The following is a 22726-nucleotide window of genomic DNA, read 5'->3' on the forward strand; positions in this document are numbered from 1 at the left end:
AGTACCAAAACAAAATATTTAAAGACGGCTATGAAAATACCCAAAATGCGGAAAATCCGCAATTGTTTATTTCATGTACAGAAAAAAAGCAAGAATCTTATTTAAAAAATAATCATAACATACGTACATAATCATTAATCGTTGACAATTATCAGATGAAAGTGTGTAATTCTTTTCTTTTGAAAGACAATGTCGGTCGTTTCCTGCGCTTCGCCTTGTTGGCTGCTGCTAGCTTGTCATCGGTGGAACTCATTGACGGCCGATGATGGCGGTCACCTGCGGGAGTGGCGAATCCCTCCCGACGGCATAAAGTAACACCCAAGTCGCTCAAACTTGTTTCTCCTCTTGAACGACGGAGGAGCCGTGACTACACGAGGTCGGACCAATTTTCATATCTTTCTCGGCCAGAAGCCGGCAAAAAAAGACGCAAACATGCCTAAAGCGGTAAGTAGTTATCATTTTAAAAATTATAATCACTTTTTGGGTGGTGATGATTGGATTAATTTTTCCACAATCCGCTAAACATTTTTTATTAAGCGCATATATACAATAAAATACACAAAATACTGTCGTTTTAAATATATATTTAATAAATTTTCTCTAATAGAGAATATACACACCTGTGCAGCGAATGCGGCAGATTTAATTTACTGTAAATGTTATATCGCCGTAATAAAGCTTTCAACTCATTGATGCTTTTATACACCGCTGAACTAGATTAAAATTAAATATTTTATGGCTTATGATGACACTACAGCTACCATAAAACGCCATATTGATATAAATCTTGGTTAAAAACACATTTTGAAATATTTTATATATAAAGTCAGCCTGTGTTTGAATGATGCCAATAGATTAGCGTATGGTTAATAACTTGAGAGGTCATTTTTCAAAGTATTAAATCATGACGTCAAAATAACCAGTTCATGGCTGGCCACTCAAAGCCATTGATGGGAGTGTCCCACTGGTCTTGAGACGGTTGTGATTCATCATTTTACAAAAAGTGGGAGATCCAAAGTAAAAATGGAGTTACATTAAAAAAAAAATAAATAAACAAATGAATGCATGATGGAATTCATGCAACACAGCGGTCTGTTCTTATGGGAATTTTAATAGGTTGGGTAGACAACCGCATTTTTTTGGCTTGCTTAAACGGTACCCGGTGTTTTCTTTCCTTTTCCTTTCTTTTTCTTTTCTTCGTTTTATGCGTTTGTACCGTCGAGCGAGGCTGTTTTTTGGTGTGGATTCAGTGCTTACAAAGACGCGTGATGCTGGATTTCCAATGTAGAATTCCCCACCGTGCTCTCAGGGAAGGCCAAAGAACGATCACAAAGTTCTCCTGTGTTTTCTAACAGATCAGGTTTTGCTCCTGACTAGCTTGCCCCACCCTGGCCTACCGACTCTTACACTCAGTACAGTCAAACATCAGTTTGGAAACCTCTCGCTGGCATTTAGGAATGGCGTCTTTTTTTATTTTACTACATGGAAAATGGGCTATAACGAATTTTTTCCCACTTGACAAAATCCATACATAAGAGCTACTTAGACATTTTGCTTACTTAATAGAGTACCGTGAAGCAAAATTGGATATTTTATATGAAGTCACCGGAATATTGCAGTCGAAAGTAGGTCACAAGAAGTGGCTGTGTGTTGTATGTGTCAATAGGTTGTGGTCATCGTCACTAAATAGTGGGTTGTTGTTTTGGTTCGAATGGGCTCCAGGTTGTTTCGGTTGTCGCTGCGGAAGTGTCATCATGATCCTGATAATTTTTGGGATTGTATTGCATGATAACAAACCACCCGAGTGATGATGACGTTTGTGCAATTGTGTACTTTCTCATGAAAAATAGGTTGTCCGCAACGTTCCCCGTAATTTTGATGTTTCTGAGCTAATACGCTAAACCCGTGAGCGCCCCCTTTGACCACTGTGAGCAACATCGGGCGTATGCACTCTGGTCAGATCGGTGTTACATGCCTCATTCAAAGATTCAGATTACAGCATTTACATTACCGTCAGAAAATTTGAAGAACAATTTGAACAAGTTTTTGCAAACTTGCAATGAAAATGTCAACAAACAAACAAAAAAAAAATACATTGCTAACCAAACCAAGCCAACTGTGAACTGTAAATCTGAAACGTCGCCTCCAACTTCGTTTCATTTATTTATTTTTAACCCACAATGACATCCCCGTCTGTTTTTAAAACTAAATTATTAATTAAATAAATTAATAATAAATTAAAACTGAATTATTGCTTGCATAATATCTTTAGTAAAGCATGTTGAAAGCTGAATGATGCTACCAAACAGTTTTGAGGTTAATGTTATAATGTCTGCTATTTTTAAAAATACGGAATTAGCTTTTTGTGGACTATATTTTCTGCGTTTTTCATCCTCGATCAGGCTGCACCATGGTGGAATTTTAACATTAGACACCGTCTCATCCTGTACTTTCTACTTTGGCATCAGACCATACCTTTTTTTACTAAAAAAAGAGAAAACGTCATCCACTTTTTCTTCATTATTATTATTATTATTATTGTTATTATTATTATTATTATTATTACTATTATTGTTCACATATTCCGACACTCATTAAAGCAACAGCATTTCTTTCTTTTTTTTTTTTTTTTTTTTTACTTTTGCCTTTATTATCTAGTGTAAATATAAGCAGCATGTTTAACTCGTCTTTGCTCTGGGTTGCACAGTCCGTGTTTCTAACTAAAGCACCGGTGGTGGGCGGTGTTTGTAATTATGAGTGTACCCCTTTAAGAGTGGGGAGGTGGGTGGTGTCAGGTGAACAAGGAAGTGGAGTGTGTGGCATGGTGTGGCCGAAGTCAGGCTGTTTGTTCACTGCGCCGGATCGTTTTTTTGTGCACTGCGTGTGCTACAAGTGCGCAATTGCGCAGGTGCCCAGTTTAGAGGGAACATTGGTTGGCGGGCTTGAAAGTTGACGCCCCGCTGGCTTCATTTGAAGTTGTTTTCTTCGCCGTTCTGAATGGCCCCAGTTTATGGTGACTGCCCGCTGGGCGACTTGCTCGGAGATCACATATCGCTCATTCTGCGGTTTCCAGCGTCTTGGCGGGCATACAGACACGGGTTCACGTGTTCCATCGGGCACCGTGGTTGTGTTTTTCTAGGTGCTCCCATCAGTAAACGCTACAAATGCAAATACAGCAGTTGGGGGAAAACGTCTATGCATGAGCTGTTTCTCTTTTCATTACATTACAGCACGCTTCTTTCTTGAGTTCGGGAGCAGTTTAGCTACTTTGATTCCTTGAGAGCGCAGCAACCGAGCGCAGCTCAAAGGATTCTTTGTCTCGTCGTTGAGTAGAGGCTGTATTTTCACTGTGACTCAAAACCGGGATATAAAGTTCTGCCGGAGTGAGTGTGTTCCAAGCCATATGTGCTTTGAGGGCTCCGTCACATTAGGCAAAAGTTTCCCATGCTACAATTCCACCCCCCCCTGTAATCATCCCTGGCAGCGTCCACACGATAAGCACTTTGGACTGCAGTCCTCAGGTTTGAAATGATGACGATGCGACGCTGTTATTGGATTTGGTCTCCTCGCGAGATGTAAACCAGTTAACAAGCGGGTCACGGCTTTGGCCTGGATGTTTTCATTGCCCCGCTTCCAATGGACTAGAGATGAAGGATGCTGCCAAAGGTTTTTGTTATCAGCGACCCTTTTGTATCCATTTCTATGAGCTTTAATAGGCTTGGTCAACAAGGTTTTCATCTTCTTTGTCTGATGGTCTCTCCATTAAAACCACTTTGATGTGGATTTGATTACATTTCCTTCTTTGACCCTGGATGAACAATTGATAACAACCCATCCATCCATTCATTTTCCTTGGCGCGTATCCTCACAAGGGTCGCGGGGAGTGCTGGAGCCTATCGCAGCTGTCAACGGGCAGGAGGCGGAGTACACCCTGAACTGGTTGCCAGCCAATCACAGGGCACATAGAGACAAACACCCACACTCACAATCTCACACCTACGGGAAATTTAGAGTGCCCAAATAATGTGCCCCGAGAAAACCCACGCAGGCACGGGGAGAACTTGCAAACTTCACACAGGGAAGGCCGGGATGGAATTTGGGTCCTCAGAACTGTGAGGCCAACGCTTTCCAGCTGATCTACCGTGCCGCCCTTAATAACAACCATTTATAAATTTGTAATATTATGTTGACATCTGAGTTTAAGTCCTTATGTGACCAAGCTTGTAACTCAGTGTACTTGCATGTCAAATAAATTCTCCCATTTGAAATGGATTGAAACACCGTAAGCCGTTCCAGCCCCCAAAATAACACGCTTGTGTTTTTAATTTCGGGAAATGGCGCTTTTTATGGTAATAAAACATCATGTTACATAATGAAAGAATGTAAATTATCATCATCAAGTATCATTACTGTACATACTGCTGTATAGTAATCCCTGATTCATTGCTGGGTTGACACTCCAGAACATCCCCGTAATAGTCGAAATCTGCAAATTAGCGATTTAGTAATTTTTGTATTTTGTGTAAATATTTTAAAATTTTGTGTCAACTGTACTACCAACAATCAGCTGTGATATTAGAATTGACCACTTTGGGTCACCATCCACACCTTCTACACTATAGTAACCATGCACGTGAATGCGTGTGCCTTTAAAAGGCGGGCCTGGACTGTTGCGTGATGTGGTAGTGAGCAAATAAGGACATACAAATGTAATTTAGCGTTAGCATTTGTGTGCGCAGCGATGGCGTTTGTTACAAAATCTCACAATACTGTGGTGAGAATAATCTGTGATATAAATACAGTAACGTTGGATTGTGTGGCGCACTACTGTAATGGCATGTTGGGTGTGTTCCTTTAAGAGGTGTGACCCAGTGAATTCAGAGTAGGGTGTCAGTCTGCACAGTGCACAGTCGACCACGAAAAATCACGCGCGTAAAATTTGTTACGAGTGGAAATACGTGGACAATGGAACATGTCGCTTATTTTGTGTAGTCTTGACATTAATTTACGTGTTTATTTCATCAACGTTGGTAACAAAACAAGCCTGCTCCTAAACAATCAGTATTCACCTGGAAACAGGAAATGGAAGTTAACTGTGCTGAGCATGTTCAGAAGTGATGCCAAACGCGCGTGTTCCGAGCTGCTTCATGTACTACGAGCGCATTTACGTCGGAAGCCATCAACATAATGAGCTATGTCAAAGGAAATTCAGTTATACCAGGGGTGCTCAATGCGTCGGTCGCGAGGCAGTTTTGGTTGATCGTGTGACGGTGTGCCCCCCCCCCCCCCCAAAAAAAAAAAAGCCAATACGTCGAGCGCACACACATGAAGGCGCGTTCTAGCAAGCCGACCTATTTAAGGCAGTACAGTCGCGGCGATGGGGCTGCTTGAAAAGTAAATCTTGGGGGAAAAAAGTCTGGGCACCCCTGAGTTACATTGAAAACATTTCTGGGATATAACACAGGTAATGTTTCAGTATCTAACTGTCATAAGTATGAAATTGTGATTTACTTTGACTTGATCGATGTTCTAACGTCAAACTAGTCTGTCCATATATCCAAATGCGAAAGGTCATTTTCCCCTGTGGTACGCGTGATCTTGAGGTTGAAAACTTTTTCCCCTCTACATGCTTTAGGAAGATATAGATCATCTACCGCTAGCTTTCATCAATTGTTTGACAATAGATACCGCCGTAAATTACATGAGATTTTAAAAATACATCATGATGAAATAGTGATTTGATTATATGAATATTTCGTTTTGAAATTGAATGTCTGTTGACCTCTTTAAAAATGTCTCTCTCAGTCAGTGCAGTGTCAATAAATTATGATTGTGGTATTAGGTAACAACTACATACTCGGTATAACAACTCAGTAAGTTATTTTAAGATCTTTAGATTCCTTCCTGAATCACACCTGCAACTTTATATCTGCGGGCATGACTGGTGGACCACACCTGTAACATTATATCTGCGGGCATGACTGACCACACCCGTACATATTTCTGGGGTCTACGTTGTGACCTTAGAGTCATTCCTTGCCAGTGCTCTAATTTTTTATTGTATGTTGTCATTGTTGCACATTCCAAATTTGCCCGCAGCAGTTTCATCTAGTAAATCAGTAGCAGTGAGTTTAGTTTTATTACTGTGTAAATACCAAACCTCACTACACACACATTTACACATTACTGTAAAATTCTGCCTTATCTCTGAGGCAAACTCAATGTTCAAAATTTTTCTTGTGTGCCCCCCACCCCTAGGTCAACATTAACGTCAATGCCTTGGACTCGGAGTTGGAGTTCGCTGTCTTGCCAAGCGCTTACGGCAAAGTCGTGTTTGACCAGGTACGCCGCACACCATCTCTGCTTCGACGTGTTAAATGCGTTGCTCGTGGGACAAAATCCTTCCAAATTCCTGTGAGAAAACTCTACTTGCACACGTAATGCAGCGTTTAGGAAGTTGAACACTGTTGGAGTATCCATTTGGACTCATTTATCAGCAACTGGCGCCGTTATCATTATCATATCTCATTTTGGGTGGTGGCATTCTTCCCCGAAAGTACGACTGACTCCGCTGAATTCAAGGAGGAAGCAAGAAGGAAAAGATTTTCTTTGGTTAAATGGAAAAGTGGGATATTTATAAACAATTGCTAGCATAGAGCATATGAATTCTCTTCCAATTTGTCCAAATTTGTATGAATTTCCATCCAGCCAGCCATTTTCTTAGCTGCTGATCCTCAGCAGGGTTGCGGTGTCAGAATTGGCACATTTTCCAAATGTTGTCCTGGATATTAACACATAACATAAAATTGCCTTTCCCCAATCAGCTTTTTTTTAAAAATCATCCATCCATGTCCTTTGGTGCTTATCCTCACTTGGGTTGCGGGGAGTGCTGTCGCCTATCCCAGCTGTCAACGGGCAGGAGGCGGAGTACACCCTGAACTGGTCGCCAGCCAAACGCAGGGCACATAGAGACAAAAAGTCACACTCACAATCACACCTAGGGGCAATTTAGAATGTCCAATTAATGTTGCATTTTTTTTTGGGATGTGGGCGGAAACTGGAGTGCCCGGAGGAAACCCACGCAAGCACGGGAAGGACATGCAAACCCCACACAGGCGGGGGCTGGATTTGAACCCCGGTCCTCAGAACTGTGATGCAAATGCTTTTCCAGCTGCACCACCGTGCCGCCTTTTCTAAAATCAATATACCGGTTATTTCATCATATTAACTTATACAGAACCCTACTGGCCCCTACTGTGACCCCCCCCCCCCCCTCGCCCCCAGTATCCGGAATAATCTTTGTCACAGTTGTAACGAGTCAGCGTTCAGTGATTTTTCATCACATTTGACAGCTGTGGAAATCTTTTGGCTTTTAATTTCCCTCAAATCAAATCTCGCTTTTTGTTTTACGTACAACCGATTTGCGGAGGAACCGTCCCGGCGGCGGTCTGTCAAGATTTCAATGTCAAAGTTTGATTCGCGCAAACCCAAGCGATGAACCCGTTTTGGTGCCGTGTGACAGCATCGGGGGAAGAAAGGCATTGTCTTCGCCGCTTCCTGTTAAACTCGTTTTCCGCTCGCTAGTGTCGCCAATTTCTGTGTATGTTGTGGTTCCATGTCAGGGGACCAAGCCTTCATCCCAGCTTTGTTGAGAACATGCCGAGCAAATGAAATTAAATCAAATCACTGAAGTATCGCAAGACCCAAGCAAGCTACAGTTCATTTTAAAAAATCTTCAATATTATACAAATATTGTTCGGTAACTCTGGTACTGTTTGCATACATTTTTGGAAGAGTTGCGACGCAATAGCAGTGACAGCGGGTGTATTGTCAGGAACTCGCTGGGAGAAGTAATCGCTCCTATGATGCTTCATTTCTTTTAGATTTAGATGAATTTTCCCAACCACTTCAGGAGGCAAGTAATCAACGAAAAACTACAATCGAATGAAATCAGTTTTTCAAAGAAGTAGGCACTGCAATATAATGCAATGTGTAATGTCTGATTTTTTTTTTTTTTTTTAACTAGTCAGGTTCTGCAAGCTCCACTTGTTGCTAGGTAGATTTCCTAGAGCGTCATGTTTGCCCCATTGCCAGTTAAAGAAAAAAAAAAACTGTGCAACCGTGGCAGCTTCGTACTACTGTGGGACCTGATCCGGAACTCAGAATTTGTCCTAGCGAAGCCAGGCGCCCGCCACTCCCCTCCATGCCCCGCGGTACATCTCATTTAGCCTTGAGCTGCAATGTCACCCCCCCAAAAAAAAAAAGATGAACTAGTTGGCCGCCATTCCTACTTTCATTAAACTTCCACGTAAAGCTCATTTGCATTTTGACATGCTGGATTTTGAGCTGTGATTATTCCTTGAATGAGTTCGCCGTCAATTAGCGCATTTGACAGGGAAGACAAGCAATTCATAAAAAAAACATGTAATATAACAATAAACTGGAAATGCTTGATGGATTTTCTCCAGCAGACACAGTTTATACATTAAAATAAAATACTGTAATTTCCGGCCTACCGAGCACACCGGATGATATGCCTCACCCAGTACATTTGTAAAGGAAATACCATTTGATACATACATAAGATGCACCTATGTAAGAACCGCAAGTGCCCACATTGAAAACCACATTGAAACACGAGATATTTACAAAGAAAGACGGTACACAAAGAGTTGAACGCTAATGCTAGCAGCGCAATAATGCTAACGCTAGCGCCACGCTAACAGGGCCAGTTTAGAAAAAAACATACGGGTAAAAATCTCCGAGACACGGCAGTTAACACGGTAGCGCAGCACTAACAGGGCCGGACCGGTAAAATTCACTTCCTCGGCACATATATTCCACTGGTCTTACCTTTTCCGCTGTAGTAGTAACACAGTAACAGCAGAAACCCGCTAGCGTGGCGCTAACGCTAATATGGTGCTAACACGGCTGGACCGGTAAAAGTCACTTCCTCGCCACATATAGTCCACCGGTCTTACCTTTTCCGCTGTAGTTGTAACACAGTAACACAGCAGAACCACGCTGGTGCGACGCTAACGCTAGCGCTAAGACGGCCAGTTTAAAAAGAAAAACATATCGGTAAAAATCACTGAGACGCATCAGTAACAGAACAGCAACACACTAGCACAGTGCTAATGCTAGCGCAGTCTAACAGGGCCGGTTAAAAAAAACATACCGGTAAAAGTCACTTCCTTGGCACATATATTCCACTGGCCTCACTCTTACCTTGCGGCCGTGAGTAAAAAAATGCACAAATTAGCCGCATCACCGCATAAACCGCAGGGTTGAAAGAGTATGAAAAAAGTCACGGCTTATAGGCCAGAAATTACGGTACACACATTTGGCTGTAATATCGTATTGTGAGAATACTTGGTTTGGTTGTAATTGTTTTGCCGGCTCGTACTGTTCCTGCAGTGCCTAGCCCCCCCCCCCCCCCCCAACTGCCCATTTGCCTCCCCTCCCCCGCTTTCATTAAATCTTTGTCACACTTGCAGATAAAAAAAAAAAAGTACTCGCAATACTGTCTCAATTTGCTTAAAAATGTTACTTCGCCAGACTTTATTCTTCGGCTTTACATAAGACGTAATCCACTTTAAATGAACTGTAGGACTAATCTTTTAGAAGGACTGGGGAGATTTTAGCAGTGTTAATTTTATTGGAGTTGCATTGAGACACATTTACAGATGATATTTATTATTATTATTGTATCACAACACAAATGAAATATTGGTGTACAGAGCTCCTGTACTGGCTCTCGAAAATTGTGCTAGTGTACTTAATGCTGTTGCCATGGAGACTCTATTCCCTCACGGTAACACCTTGCCAATGGAACATTGCATTAAGTTCCGATATTTTATGGAGACCTTCGTTTGGGGTCTGTGTGGTCATTATGTACCCTGAAAGGGGTTGTTGTGTTCAATTTTTCAAAAAAAGCCCCCTCCTATATTGTGCGGGGCCACGTAGCGTTTTTGATTTTTTTTTTTTTTTTTTTTTTTCAATTTCAACCTCGGGCTGAGGATTATCTTCGGACACGGTTTGCGCTGGACCGGCAACGTGTCGATTGGTACGTCACTCAAGACTGGGAGGGGGCTGTGAGCACAAAAATTGTCCACAGCGTGCTCCAATTTTCAAACGCGGTTTCCCATCAACAAAAGCGTTTTCCTTTTGTTCAGGGGCCGGAAGAAAAATCCATAGAAAAGAATTTCAGAGATGGACCACAGTGTGGTTCAATCCTGATCTCATGTAAATCAGATCTGAATCTGATTTTGCTCTGAATGGTCTGACGTGTTCAAGAATGGCTGGATCGCCTTTTTGTCTTCAAGACAATTAAAATCGTTGCCACGAAACATCGGACGTTGTAATTTAATTGTTTGCAGCTGTTCAACTGTTGAAGTTTATGTAATTCAACAATTGTCATGAGTCTGGTATGAGGATTTAATTGCTATTTGCTTGTCAGCAGGATTTTGCAACTGAAAATGGAAAAACGACACATTCCCTGTTACTTTTCCTTGATAATAATAATATAGAAATATTATTTATTCCTTTAAAATAAGTTTTGCAATCTGGCTTCACCAAGTTTGTTGAAACTGAAAGCGTTTTGGGTACTGATGAACAAAAAAGTTGTACCGTAATTCCTGGCCTCCAGAGTGCACCTCGTTATAAACCTCACTCATACCATTTGTAAAGGAAATACCGTTTGGTACATACATACGCCACACCTGTGTAAACACATTGAAACACGAGACATTTACAAAAAAGACGATACACAGAAAGAGTTTAGCGCTAGCGCTGCGTTAGCACTAACGCTAACAGGGCCGGTTAAAATAAAATTTACTGGTAAAAAAATCACTGAGACGCAGCTGTAACACAGCAGCAACACACTAGCACAGCGCTAAAAGGGCCAGTTAAAAAAAAAATAAAACTTACCGGTAAATATCACTGAGAAACGCCAATAACACAGCAGCAACGCGCTAGCACAGCGCTAACAGGGCTGGTAAAAGTCACTTCAGACGGTACGCAGAAAGAGTTTTCAAAGTTTTAATACCTTAGCTTATCTTAACGTAGCAACAACACAGTAGCACGAACAGGGTTGGTTAAAAAAAAATAATTCCGTTTAAAAAAAAAAAAAAAAAAAAAACAGCCATGGCAGCTACACAGTAGCAACATGGTAGCACAACACTAACAGAGCCGGTAAAAATCCTAAATCACTGAGACGCTGCAGTAACACAGCAGAAACACGCTAACGCTAGTGCCACGCTAATACTAGCACCGTGCTAACGCTAACAGGGCCAGTTAAAAAAAAAAAAAAACATATCGGTAAAAATCACGGCGACATGGCAGTAACACGCTAGCGCAGCGCTAACAGGGCCGGACCGGTAAAAGTCACTTCCTCGGCCCACATATTCCACCGGTCTTACCTTTAGAAAAAAATGCACAAATTACCCGCATCACCGCATAAACCGCAGGGTTGAAAGCGTAGAAAAAGTTGCGGTTTATAGGCTGGAAATTAAAGTAATATGCAACACTTATAAAACTATAACTATAACCGTCTACAAATGTGTACATTTTCAAATGGCCACTTTTAAAATATTCCCAAGAAATCACAATGTCCCATTTTATTAGTAATCACTCAATCCGTCAACTATTATTTAATTTATAGGGGAGTCGGACTATATTATCGTATAATATATATTATTATTTAAATATTATTTCCATCCTTTTATTAAAAAACAGGATGACAAACAAAAACGGACCACATAAATGGGCACAATTGTTGATCATTGTTTTTCAAAGTAAAAGCAAATCTTATTTGCGTTGAACACAAAGATAATATTATGAGGATTTGGATTTTTTTAAGTGCACCCATGTTTATAAACGATGAATGGATTATCAAACTAGTTATCGTTGAATTTGAATATTTATTAATTGTCGGTTTATGGATGACAATGTTGCACTTCTGATGCTATTCCGTGTCATCTTTTCCTTTTTCTGTTTTGTTTTTGCACACGCTTTTGGATGTTCCAATTCGTCAAAATAAATATTGTTTATACCGTTTGCTATTTTGAAAATGTTAATCGCCCTCCCGAGTAATTCCTCTTTTCCATCCGCAGGTGGTGAAAACAATTGGTTTACGTGAGCTGTGGTACTTTGGACTCCAGTATATTGATGGGAAAGACTATTTAACCTGGCTCAAACTGGACAAAAAGGTGAGACGGGTTTAACGCGCAGGGCCGAGTTTGTCTTGCGGGCGTTGACCGTGTGTGTCAACGCTGACTATGCACCAGAACCGCGTTCTGGTGCATAGTCAACACTGCTAACTAAACTCCATGCCACCGGATTCCCGGAATGGATCATAATCCCGTCTAATCTGTAAATCAGATGAATGGAGTCGGGCACATGAGAAAAGTAGCGCGTGCCGACGTAACTGAATTATATGTATTTTTATAAACGCTTGAAATGAATTGCCGCACGCATCCTTTCATGTCTCGCGGCGGGTTGACACAATTACAAGCATGCAGAGGGAGGGGCCAACAAATATTTAAGTGTTCATACCATTCTTTTTAATTGTTAGAATTGACTCGCCCTCGACTCAAGTGACGCGCTAACTAGGTTACGGTGAATCTCTACGTCGACACGGTTCAGCGTTCGCCGTTTAAGTGCCGTGTTGAATTAAAAAAAAAAAAACATGCCTTTGCGCACAGGTGTCAAACTCGAGGCCCGGGGGCCAGATTTGGCCCGCCACATGATTTTATGTGGCCCGCGAAGCCAAATCTAGAGTGTCAATTTCCGTGATTCTTGTAAAAATCTGTACCAAAATTTCAAATTGTCATCTATCATTAATGATAACGTTGAGATATTACAAGCATTTATGTGTTCCCAACCGTGAATAGTTGAAAAACACATTACCCTTGCATAAATTGATGATGTAAATATGATGAGATGATTAAATATTTTTGTTCCACAGTCAAAATGGCCCTCTGAGGGGAAACCGGAACAACAACGTGGCCAGTGAGAAAAATTTGTTTGATACCCCTGCCTTAGCGCTATCTGCTGGCATCTCATTTATGTAAGAAAGAAATATAGAGTGGTAAAGCCAAGGTACTATTGTACTAAAATTACCGCTACAAATAAACTTGTACATATGTTTTTTTCCTCTAACACAGGGGTGTCAAAGTCACTTTTCCCGCTAGCCACATTGTAGTTCCAGTATCCCTCAGAGGGCCATCTGGACTGTGAAACAATAAAAATATTCAATTTATATTTTTCAACTGGTAACACAAAAATGCTTGTAATATCTCAACTTTATCATTGTTTGAAATTTTGGTCCAGATTTTTACAAGACTCGTTTAAATTGGCACTGTAGATTTGGCTTTGTGGGCCCGCATAAAATCACGTGGTGGGCCGAATCTGGCCCCCGGGCCTTATGTTTGACACCTGTGCTCTAACAGATCAAATATTGTGATGTAAAAATATTTGGAGTTGCTCGTCGATTACTGACGGATCAATATGGAACTTGCTGATCACTTTGAAAGCGAAGAGTTGAATTTTTTTTTTTTTTTTATATTTCTGTCCAGGTGTTACAACAGGACGTGAAGAAGGACAACCCGCTGCAATTTAACTTTCGGGCCAAGTACTTTCCCGAGGAAGTGAATGAGGAGCTGATCCAGGAGATCACGCAGAAGCTGTTCTTCATGCAGGTGAAAGAGGGCATCCTGAGCGACCGGGTCTACTGCCCGCCCGAAACCGCGGTGCTGCTGGCGTCCTACTCCGTCCAAGCCAAATACGGAGACTACGACAGAGAAACCCACAGGCCGGGATACCTCCTCTCTGAGCGCTTGCTGCCCCGCAGGTGAGGAACCAAAACAACAACAACAACAACAAACAAGTTAATTGGTGGCAGTGCCATGAAACGATTCACTTTGGTGTGAATGATTATTTGGCGACAGACGGTAGGATTTGCTCGCAGTTCCAGTCTGGTTGGACCTGCCTCGAAAAGAAATGATGGTGTCCTTCCTGGCAACCAAATAAACAAGAGAAAGAAGAAAGACGCACTCGTGAATCATGAATCATGGTTTCCGTTCTCTTAGCTCAGTTTCTGAGTAGCACCTTTGCAGTTTTGGGAAGGTGCCAGAATCACCGCTGAATGCTGGCGGTTACACTCACGGCTTGTAATGCAGCGAGCGGTTTGGAACTGGATCCTCCCCCGTGGACGTGAATTGTTCACTTTTGGGACATTTCGTCATGCACCGGAACGTTAAATACATACTTAGATGATTAGGTGGCACGGTGGAGCAGGTGTGGAGCGTTGGCCTCGCAGTTCTGAGGTCCAGGGTTCAATCCCGGCCCTCCCTGTGTGGAGTTTGCATGTTCTCCCTGTGCCTGCGGGGGTTTTCAACGGGCACTCCGGTTCCTTCCAACATCCCAAAAACATGCAACGTTGCCCCTAGGTGTGATTATGTTTGTCGGCATGTGCCCTGCGATTGGCTGGCAAATAGTTCAGGGTGTACCCCGCCTCCTGCCCATTGACAGCTGGGATAGGCTCCAGCACTCCCCGTGACCCTCGTGAGGATAAGTGGCAAATAAAAGGAATGGATGGATGGATGGATGGATGGATGGATGGGGTGGTGAAGTCATGCAATCAAAATTCTGTTCTCAAAATAAGCTCATGATGAAGTCGTTTGAAAAGTTTATACAGCTGCCCTGAGCCATCTCTGCGTGGTGTGCATGCGCTCGAAGCCTACAACGAGCCGCTCTAAGTCGGCCACCACAGCAAACTATCTGAAAGGAACTGCAAATTGTGACTTTTTTTATTTTTTTTTTAAAATACCCCTGGCTCTTTAATCATTCTCTGTGGTATGCACGCACTCGGGGCCTACAACGAGGCGCTCTAAATCAGCGACACCGGGATGATATCCAAAGGGAAGATGTATTTTCAGGGTGTCAGCATAGCTACCAAGATAGACAGCTGACTGTTGTGCCAAAAAGGTGCTCAAGGTTTGTTTTGGGGGCTTTGCAACTCATGCTGCATTTCAAAGTGCATCAAGTTGCACCATTTTAGTGAAGTCCTCCCCACATTTTCAGCTGTTATCTAGAACACGTGTTGTCTTCGTAATCAAATATACGGTCTTGAGTGAGCCAGTTCAGGGCGTTGACAGCTGGGATAGACTCCACCACTCCCGCGACCCTTGTGAGCTCCGAAAATGGATGGATGGATAACATCTTGTGCCGTTCTAAAGGATGATAGGAACTCCTATAATTATGCATCAGGAAGAACATGTAATCAAACTACTCTTGTAGCACATTATGTTTGAAGCATGAACAATTAGTATAATTTCTAAGCATAAAACTGGATAATGGAAGGCTAAGGTCACACCACCTATTTTTTTAGAGTCTTGGAGCAGCACAAGTTGTCACAAGAACAGTGGGAGGAGAGGATTCAGGTGTGGCACGAGGAGCACCGCGGGATGCTAAAGTGAGTCCTCGCGCACGTTGTACGGGAAAAAGTCCACGCGGTGCCACGTGCGCTTAACTCGGGCCGGGGGTTCTCGCAGGGAGGACGCCATGATGGAGTACCTGAAGATCGCCCAGGATCTGGAAATGTATGGCGTCAATTACTTTGACATCAAGAACAAGAAGGGAACGCTGCTCTGGCTCGGAGTGGACGCCTTGGGACTTAACATTTATGAGAAGGATGACAGGTAAGTGGAGGCAATATTGGCGCTTTTGATGTTTTAGGGACTTTGGCTGGACAGGTATACTGTTAATTACTATCATACTAAATTACTAAATAATTGTGAGTTACTCCAATTCGATTTACTGTACACAACAGCACCAGACAACCTCGTGACAAGCCAGCCTTGAAAGGACTTGAAGTTTATATACTCTGCACCTTGCGATCAACCGAGAGAAGCCTCTCCTCCACGGTGACCTCTGTCGTAACCACGGTGACGGCAACTGGTTTTTCAAGCTGCGCGGCACTTAGGAATGCGAGGCTAACCTATAACAGCGTCTCTCCAATGAGGGCGCCCGACCCACAAAGCAGAGCCGAGCCACGGAGTCGTCTGTTTAACTCTTTAGCGACCCGCTTTCTTCCTCAAATACGTTTCATCAAATGCTGGATTTACCGTACACAAGTAAAAAAAATTACTTGCTAAATTGCTAGCTCGCGTACTAGCTTCTCACGATGCCTCATGGCTAATGGCACACGAAAGTTATTGTTGCAGTAATCACGCTTCAGTTTTGTAACCCAACATACCAATTGCCGAACTAATTCCGTAGACCTTCATGCTCGTTTCTTTCATTTCTCGCGTTTTGCAAACAATACAGTCGAAAGATCCGCCAGTGCGCTCTGCAATCATATCCCACATTGTTGTCTCGATTCCACAAGCGTGTGTCAGCGCCGGTAATTGAGTGAAATTCCAGTTTAGGCAGTGTGCGTTTCTTTCAAGCGCGAGTTTCAGCGCGAGGTGCACGTCGCTCTTATTGCAACACGATGACGGTCGCGTCCCTGTTGCGTCCTGTCAAGGGAGAGTGGCACAGGAAAACATTAGTCAGCCACACCTTCAAATATTCTCCTATACGTGACACATTGGATTCACAAATATTTATTCATAGTTCAGCAGTTGATATTTGCTGTCATGAGTAGAGCGATGTGTGTAGTTATTAAATATGCCCGACGGGAGCATGCTGTCCTAATTTTTGTTAATGTTCACGTGCTTTGTTCCATCAGACTTACGCCCAAAATCGGCTTCCCTTGGAGTGAAATTAAAAACATTTCCTTCAATGACAAAAAGTTTACCATCAAGCCCATTGACAAAAGGTCACCGGTGAGTAACCCTTCCGGCCTTTGAACCAACTTGGCGACTTTTACGCCTGTTGGTAGTCCAATTCCAAGTAACGCAAAAGTGTGGGCTCCGGTCTTCTTGCAAGAATACGCTTTGTAATTATTCCGTTTTCCAGGACTTTGTGTTCTACTCGCCGAGACTGCGCTTGAACAAGCGCATCCTCCAGCTGTGCATGGGCAACCACGAGCTCTACATGAACCGACGCAAGCCCGACTCCATCGAGGTGCAGCAGATGAAGACGCAGGCGAGAGAGGAGAAGCTGCAGCGACAGAAGGAGAAGTATGCCGACGCCCGGGAAGAGAATGCATTATTATTGTTATTGCGTGATACTTTCCATAGCGCTGCACTGACGAGCCAGCGCAAATTAGATGAGTGAGGACTTTCAGCCATCTTTGCAGCCAACAAACGAGAAAAAAATCTCACAACTGTGGACAATTTAGAGCCATCAGTTCACCTTTCATGCATGTTTTTGGAATGCGGGATGAAGTGGGATTGGCTTAGGAATTGAGCTCCTCAGTTTAATGATTAATTCTGGAGTTTATTTTCTTGATTAAACTATTAAGTGAGGCCCAGTTTTCACCTCTAATAGTCCAGCCCCGAAATGTTCATAATCTGCATCTTATTCTTCTTATTATTATTATTGTTTTTTCAAACTAATCATTGCATGCCCCTTATGAATTTCCACTTTCACCCCAGTCTGGGCACTGAGGTCTCAAATCTTAATTGGCAGAGATTTTTGATTGTATTATATCAACAGCTCCCAAGACTTCTCTCCGTGCGGCAGATTAAACCCATTAGACTGCTAAAACCGAAGCGGATTTACCACAGGCCGGTCCCATTGTTGTCGTTGTCCGACTCAACACAGTTGAACGTGGTCAAAAAGAGAAGCTGCCATATGTTGCTCAGGAAACAATTTATTCAATCTCAAGCCAAGGACATTTTACCGGACGGAAAGTCAAGTGAATGGACCTGGCTGCAGCTTTAACAGGGCCACTTAAAAAAAAAAAAATCATACCGGTAAAAGTCACTTTCTCGATACATATATTCCACCGGTCTCAGTCTTACCTTTTCCCCTTGCGGCCGTCAGAAAAAATGCACAAATTAGCCGCATCACCGCATAAACCTCAGGGTTGAATGCGCGGGAAAAAAGTCACAGCTTATTGGCCTTTGGATAGGATAATAATCATAGTCCGTCAAAACTCAGAATATCATACAAGGGGACATTAGTTTTGAATCTCACATTTCAATCCAATACAGAGCAGTGACTATCTACTTACACACTTGTAGGTAAGATACTGTTTTTTGTCTGGGCCGCTGCGCATTTTTTGCCAGTCAATGGTTAATGTTATCTGCAGGGCGCAGCTGGAGAAAGAGAAGAAGAAGAGGGAGGCCATCGAGAAGGAGAAGGAGATGATGGAGCGGGAAAAGAAGGACATCATGATGAGGCTCTACCAGTTTCAGGAGAAGACCAAGAAGGCAGAGAAAGGTGCGGGAAAACCCAAATTCAAATCCCGTAATTCCCGGCCTACAGAGCGCACACAGAGAGTTTTAACACTAGTGCCGCCGCGCTAACACTAACGCTGGGACCGCCGCGCTAACAGGGCCGGTTAAAAAAAGACATACCGGTAAAAATCACTGAAACATAGCAGTAACACGCTAGCGCAGCGCTAACAGGGCTGGACAGGTAAAAGTCACTTCCTCGGCGCATATATTCCACCGGTCTCACTCTTACCTTTTCCGCTCGAGTGCCCCCTTCCGGCCGCTAGGAAAAAATGCACCAATTAGCCGCATCGCCGCATAAACCGCAGGGTTGAAAGCGTTTGGAAAAAAATTGCGGCTTATAGGCCGGAAATTACAATAATTGCTGTGGTTTGTGTCGTTATAACGGCTTGCGGCTGTGATCATTTCCCTCATTTCTGCGGCACAAGACGCACCCGATGTCGCTGTTGACGTTTGCCTTTCTCGCCGTATATTTCAGATCTGGAGGAGCAGACGGAGAGAGCCATGATGTTGGAGCAGGAGCGTTTAAAGGCAGAGGAGGAAGCAGCCCGCCTGGAGGTGGAGCGTCAGGCTGCGCTGCTGGCGAAAGAAGCGCTGGCTCGCCAGTCGGAGAGCCAGAAGATTAGTCAGGAGCAGCTGGTCAGTTATGTGCTATAGCTTTTAGTTACTGTATTTATTTGTGTAAAAAAAAAAAAAAAAAAAAGCTTTCCAGGAGATGAGCTAAGTGGAGTGATTCACGTTACATTATTGCGACACACAAAATGACATAATGATGGCACCCCTGGGGAGCAAATGCTGAAGGGTTTATTAGAAAAAGTACTTCATAGATTCAAACTGCATCAGATAAAGAAGCTATGCACGTTTAAAATTGTTTTGCTATCTTTAATTCACCATTCGACAAAGCAAGAGCACACCCGAACCGATCAAACTTCCTTGATACTCGGTTGATAACCTCTCACTCAACTCACCAGCAATGCCCCACGTATTCCACATACAAGACTCAGCCATTGGATAGCTGTGCTAACTACTGTAATTTCCGGCCTACAGAGCGCACCGGATTATAAGTCTCACCCAGTACATTTGTAAAGGAAATACCGTTTTGTACGTACATAAGCCGCACCTGTGTAAAAGCCACAAATGCTAACATTGAAACCCACATTGGAACATGAGATATTTACAACGAAAGACGCTACACAAAAAGAGTTTAACGCTGGCGCCGCATTAGCGCTACCGCTAACAGGTCCGTTCAAAATAAAACTTATTGGTAAATATCACTGAGACACGCCAATAACACAGTAGCAACACCCTAGCACAGCGCTAACGGGGCCCGGTAAAAGTCACTTCAGATGGTACACTGAAAGAGTTTCCAAAGTTTTAATACCATAGCTTAGCTTAACATTGCAACAACATGGTAGCACGAACAGGGCTGGTTAAAATAAAAACATACTGATTAAAAAAAAAAACAGTAACAGAGCCGGTTCAAAAAACAAAACATACCTATATCATAGACGTGGCAGTTACACAGCAGCAACATGCTAGCACAGTGCTAACAGGGCTGGTTGAAAAAAAAAAACATACTGGTAAAAATCACTGAGACACAGCAGTAATGCAGCAGCAACAGGCTAGCACAATGCTAATGCTAGCGCAGCACTAACAGGACAGAAAAAAACATACCGGGTAAAAATCACAAAAAAGACGCTACACAGAGAGTTTTAACGCTAGCGCCGCCACGCTAATGCTAATGCTACCGCCGCTGCGTTAAAAAAAACATACCGGTAAAAATCACCTAAACATGGCAGTCACACGCTAGTGCAGCACTAACAGGGCGGACCAGTAAAAGTCACTTCCTTGACGCATATATTCCACTGGTCTCACTCTTACCATTTGCGCTCGAGTGCCCGAGGGTTGAAAGTGTGTGGAAAGAAGTGGCCACTTATAGGCCGGAAACTCCAGTAATTACTTCACATAATTTGTGTCTAGTGATTGCAATTGAATGTCTGACCCAAGATCGGGTTCTTTTTTCAATTGTACCTGGTGCAGATGATCTTTATTATTATTATTATTATATAATATTTATTGGTATATATATTGGTTCGAATGCAGTGTGACCCTTATTAAAGATGAGGTCGCCGTGTTTTGTGTCAGGCGGCGGAGCTGAGAGAGCACACGACCAGGATCAGTCTCCTGGAGGAGGCCAGGAGACGCAAGGAGAACGAAGCAGATGCGTGGGAGCTCAGGGTGAGACCTCGGGAGTTCCGCCGCAGCCAGAAACAAATGGCCGTCCTCATCGTTGTGTTCCTCACCAGGCCAAGGAGGCCCAGAATGATCTGATCAAGACCAAGCAGGAGCTGAACATGGCGATGATGGCGCCTCCGCCCGCGCTGCCGATGAAGATGCCCACGTACATGCCGATGATGATGCCGATGCCATTTCCGACGCAAACGCCGACGCAGACGCCGACGCAAACGCCGACGCAGACGCCGACGCAGTCGCTGATCCATACGCCCCTGCCGCCGCCCCCGCCTCCCGTCATGTACGACAATTTCGATGACAACAGCGACAGCGAGGAGAACAACAGCATGCACAGCGCCGACCTCCCGATGGACGGCATCCACGATCACCGCAGGGAGGAGGAACGCATGACGGAGGCCGAGAAGAACGAACGTGTGCAGAAGCAGCTCAAGGTAGCCGCGGGGAAATGTCCTCATATCGCGGAGAAAAAAAAATGTACAGGCAATTTATTGTGATAGTAAAACGATGCTTTATCATCACCATCATTCAATAATTGCACCAATTAATTTAAGTATATGGAAACTAAAATATATTGTGCTAGTATTTTTTAATCAAGAATAAATCAATTCAGCAATTAATTATTGAAGGAAATTAATTGAAAAATAAGTTTGGGAGAAACAATAGAAAATGTATCCATTCCAGAAGACTGGTTGGAAACCAAAACGTTTGAAAACCAAAGCACGTTTTCCCGTTACAATGAATGGAAATGAAATAATGCGTTCCAAGCCTTAAAAAGTTTTTTAAGCAATTTTTTTTTTAGCTTTTCCTTATATTAAACTGCATAGTAGAACTACATGTATGGTTTAAATACTTTATATAATTAAATCATTTAAGAAATATATTTATTTTTTGCTAAAAAAAATGTATTTTTTAATTTCCATCCCTTTGTTGAAAAAAGCAGATTATTTCAAATTCATTACGATTCGGGGTTAGTTTTCAAATTGGTTAACATGTTAAAAGATTTTACTGTTAAAAAATAAAATCCCAAATGTCATAAATAATGGCCACGTTTGCGCATAACTGAGCCAGAAATGTTGCTTCTTGGTTTGAGTTGAGTCAGAGCTCCATCTAGTGGACAAACGGCGCATGGATTTCATTCCGGGTGACTCCAACACAGAACAGCATTTGCAGTTTCACGGGAAAATAGGAAAATATCAGAATTTAATTGGCAAAACTTTTGAAAAAAGCAAATCTCCCCCATTGGTTTCAGCATCTAAAATCAGCTGAGCGATTAATCGAAACATTAGATATGATAATGTCTGCATAGCAATCTCATGCCTCATTCCCACTCCGTCTCTCCTCTTTAGGCGCTGACCGACGAGCTGGCCCACGCACGCGATGAGTCCAAAAACACCCAGAACGACATCCTGCACTCGGAGAACGTGCGGGCCGGCCGGGACAAGTACAAAACCCTGCGGCAGATCCGGCAAGGCAACACCAAGCAGAGAATTGACGAGTTTGAGGCCTTGTAAGGGAGGAGGCGCAGCCACTTGGAGAACACTTTCTGAATGCTCACTCGCCATTTACGCTCAAAATTAGCCACAGTGGAGCGGGCGGCATAAATGTGTCATAAACGTTGCCCCGAACCATTATTATTATTATTTTTTTTATCACATTTGTGCCATTGTATTTTAATCAAGGCGAGAGCACTTTTATAACTGTCATTATTGGCGTGGGGAGAAAAAAAAAATGACTCACGGTGACCAGAAAGTTTTGACATAGTTTGTGTGATATGTGTAGTCTTCGTACACTAGATGGCGCCATACTAGTTAGAATTCATATCTAGTTTAATATTTATAACATTGAAAAGGGTGTTTCATCTTGGTTTGTATATTTGTGCTAACGATGAACATTAAACATTTTTATTCAGACTAAAAAAATCGTGTCGATGTCTCACAGTTCCAGCTTTTAGTTTCAGATCAGTAAAGCCATTTTATTGTAAATTATTGTTTCTTTTGTTTTTTTGTATGTGACATACAACGGCATGCCATTAAATCACTTGAGACTGTTTCTCTAGTTTACTTTTCCATTCAGCTGAAATGAGGACGTGCGATGTTTGTCTCCAGATCAGTGTATCGTCAAGTGTG

General features: G+C 42.8%; 1 protein-coding gene across 1 annotated transcript; it reads left to right on the forward strand.

Annotated features, from left to right (window-relative positions):
• The first annotated feature begins 234 nt into the window (after positions 1 to 234).
• Positions 235 to 22647, forward strand: ezrb (ezrin b). The gene is made up of 13 exons (XM_061811961.1): positions 235 to 444; positions 6259 to 6342; positions 12114 to 12209; positions 13578 to 13852; positions 15392 to 15475; positions 15555 to 15701; positions 16733 to 16829; positions 16963 to 17126; positions 18203 to 18333; positions 18826 to 18986; positions 20493 to 20585; positions 20654 to 21031; positions 21947 to 22647. The coding sequence occupies exons 1-13, from the start codon at positions 433 to 435 to the stop codon at positions 22109 to 22111; spliced, it is 1887 nt and encodes a 628-aa protein (XP_061667945.1). The 5' UTR covers positions 235 to 432; the 3' UTR covers positions 22112 to 22647.
• Positions 22648 to 22726: the final 79 nt, after the last annotated feature.

This window comes from Syngnathoides biaculeatus, chromosome 23, assembly GCF_019802595.1.
Source record: "Syngnathoides biaculeatus isolate LvHL_M chromosome 23, ASM1980259v1, whole genome shotgun sequence".
In the NCBI taxonomy this organism is placed as follows: domain Eukaryota; kingdom Metazoa; phylum Chordata; class Actinopteri; order Syngnathiformes; family Syngnathidae; genus Syngnathoides; species Syngnathoides biaculeatus.

What these genes read in the sequence shown, in the direction of transcription:
- ezrb (XM_061811961.1), top strand. An exon ending in CTGCAGCGACAGAAGGAGAA is followed by an intron (nt 17,127 to 18,202) that starts GTATGCCGACGC and finishes TGTTATCTGCAG; the next exon opens with GGCGCAGCTGGAGAAAGAGA. An exon ending in GTGTGCAGAAGCAGCTCAAG is followed by an intron (nt 21,032 to 21,946) that starts GTAGCCGCGGGG and finishes TCTCCTCTTTAG; the next exon opens with GCGCTGACCGACGAGCTGGC.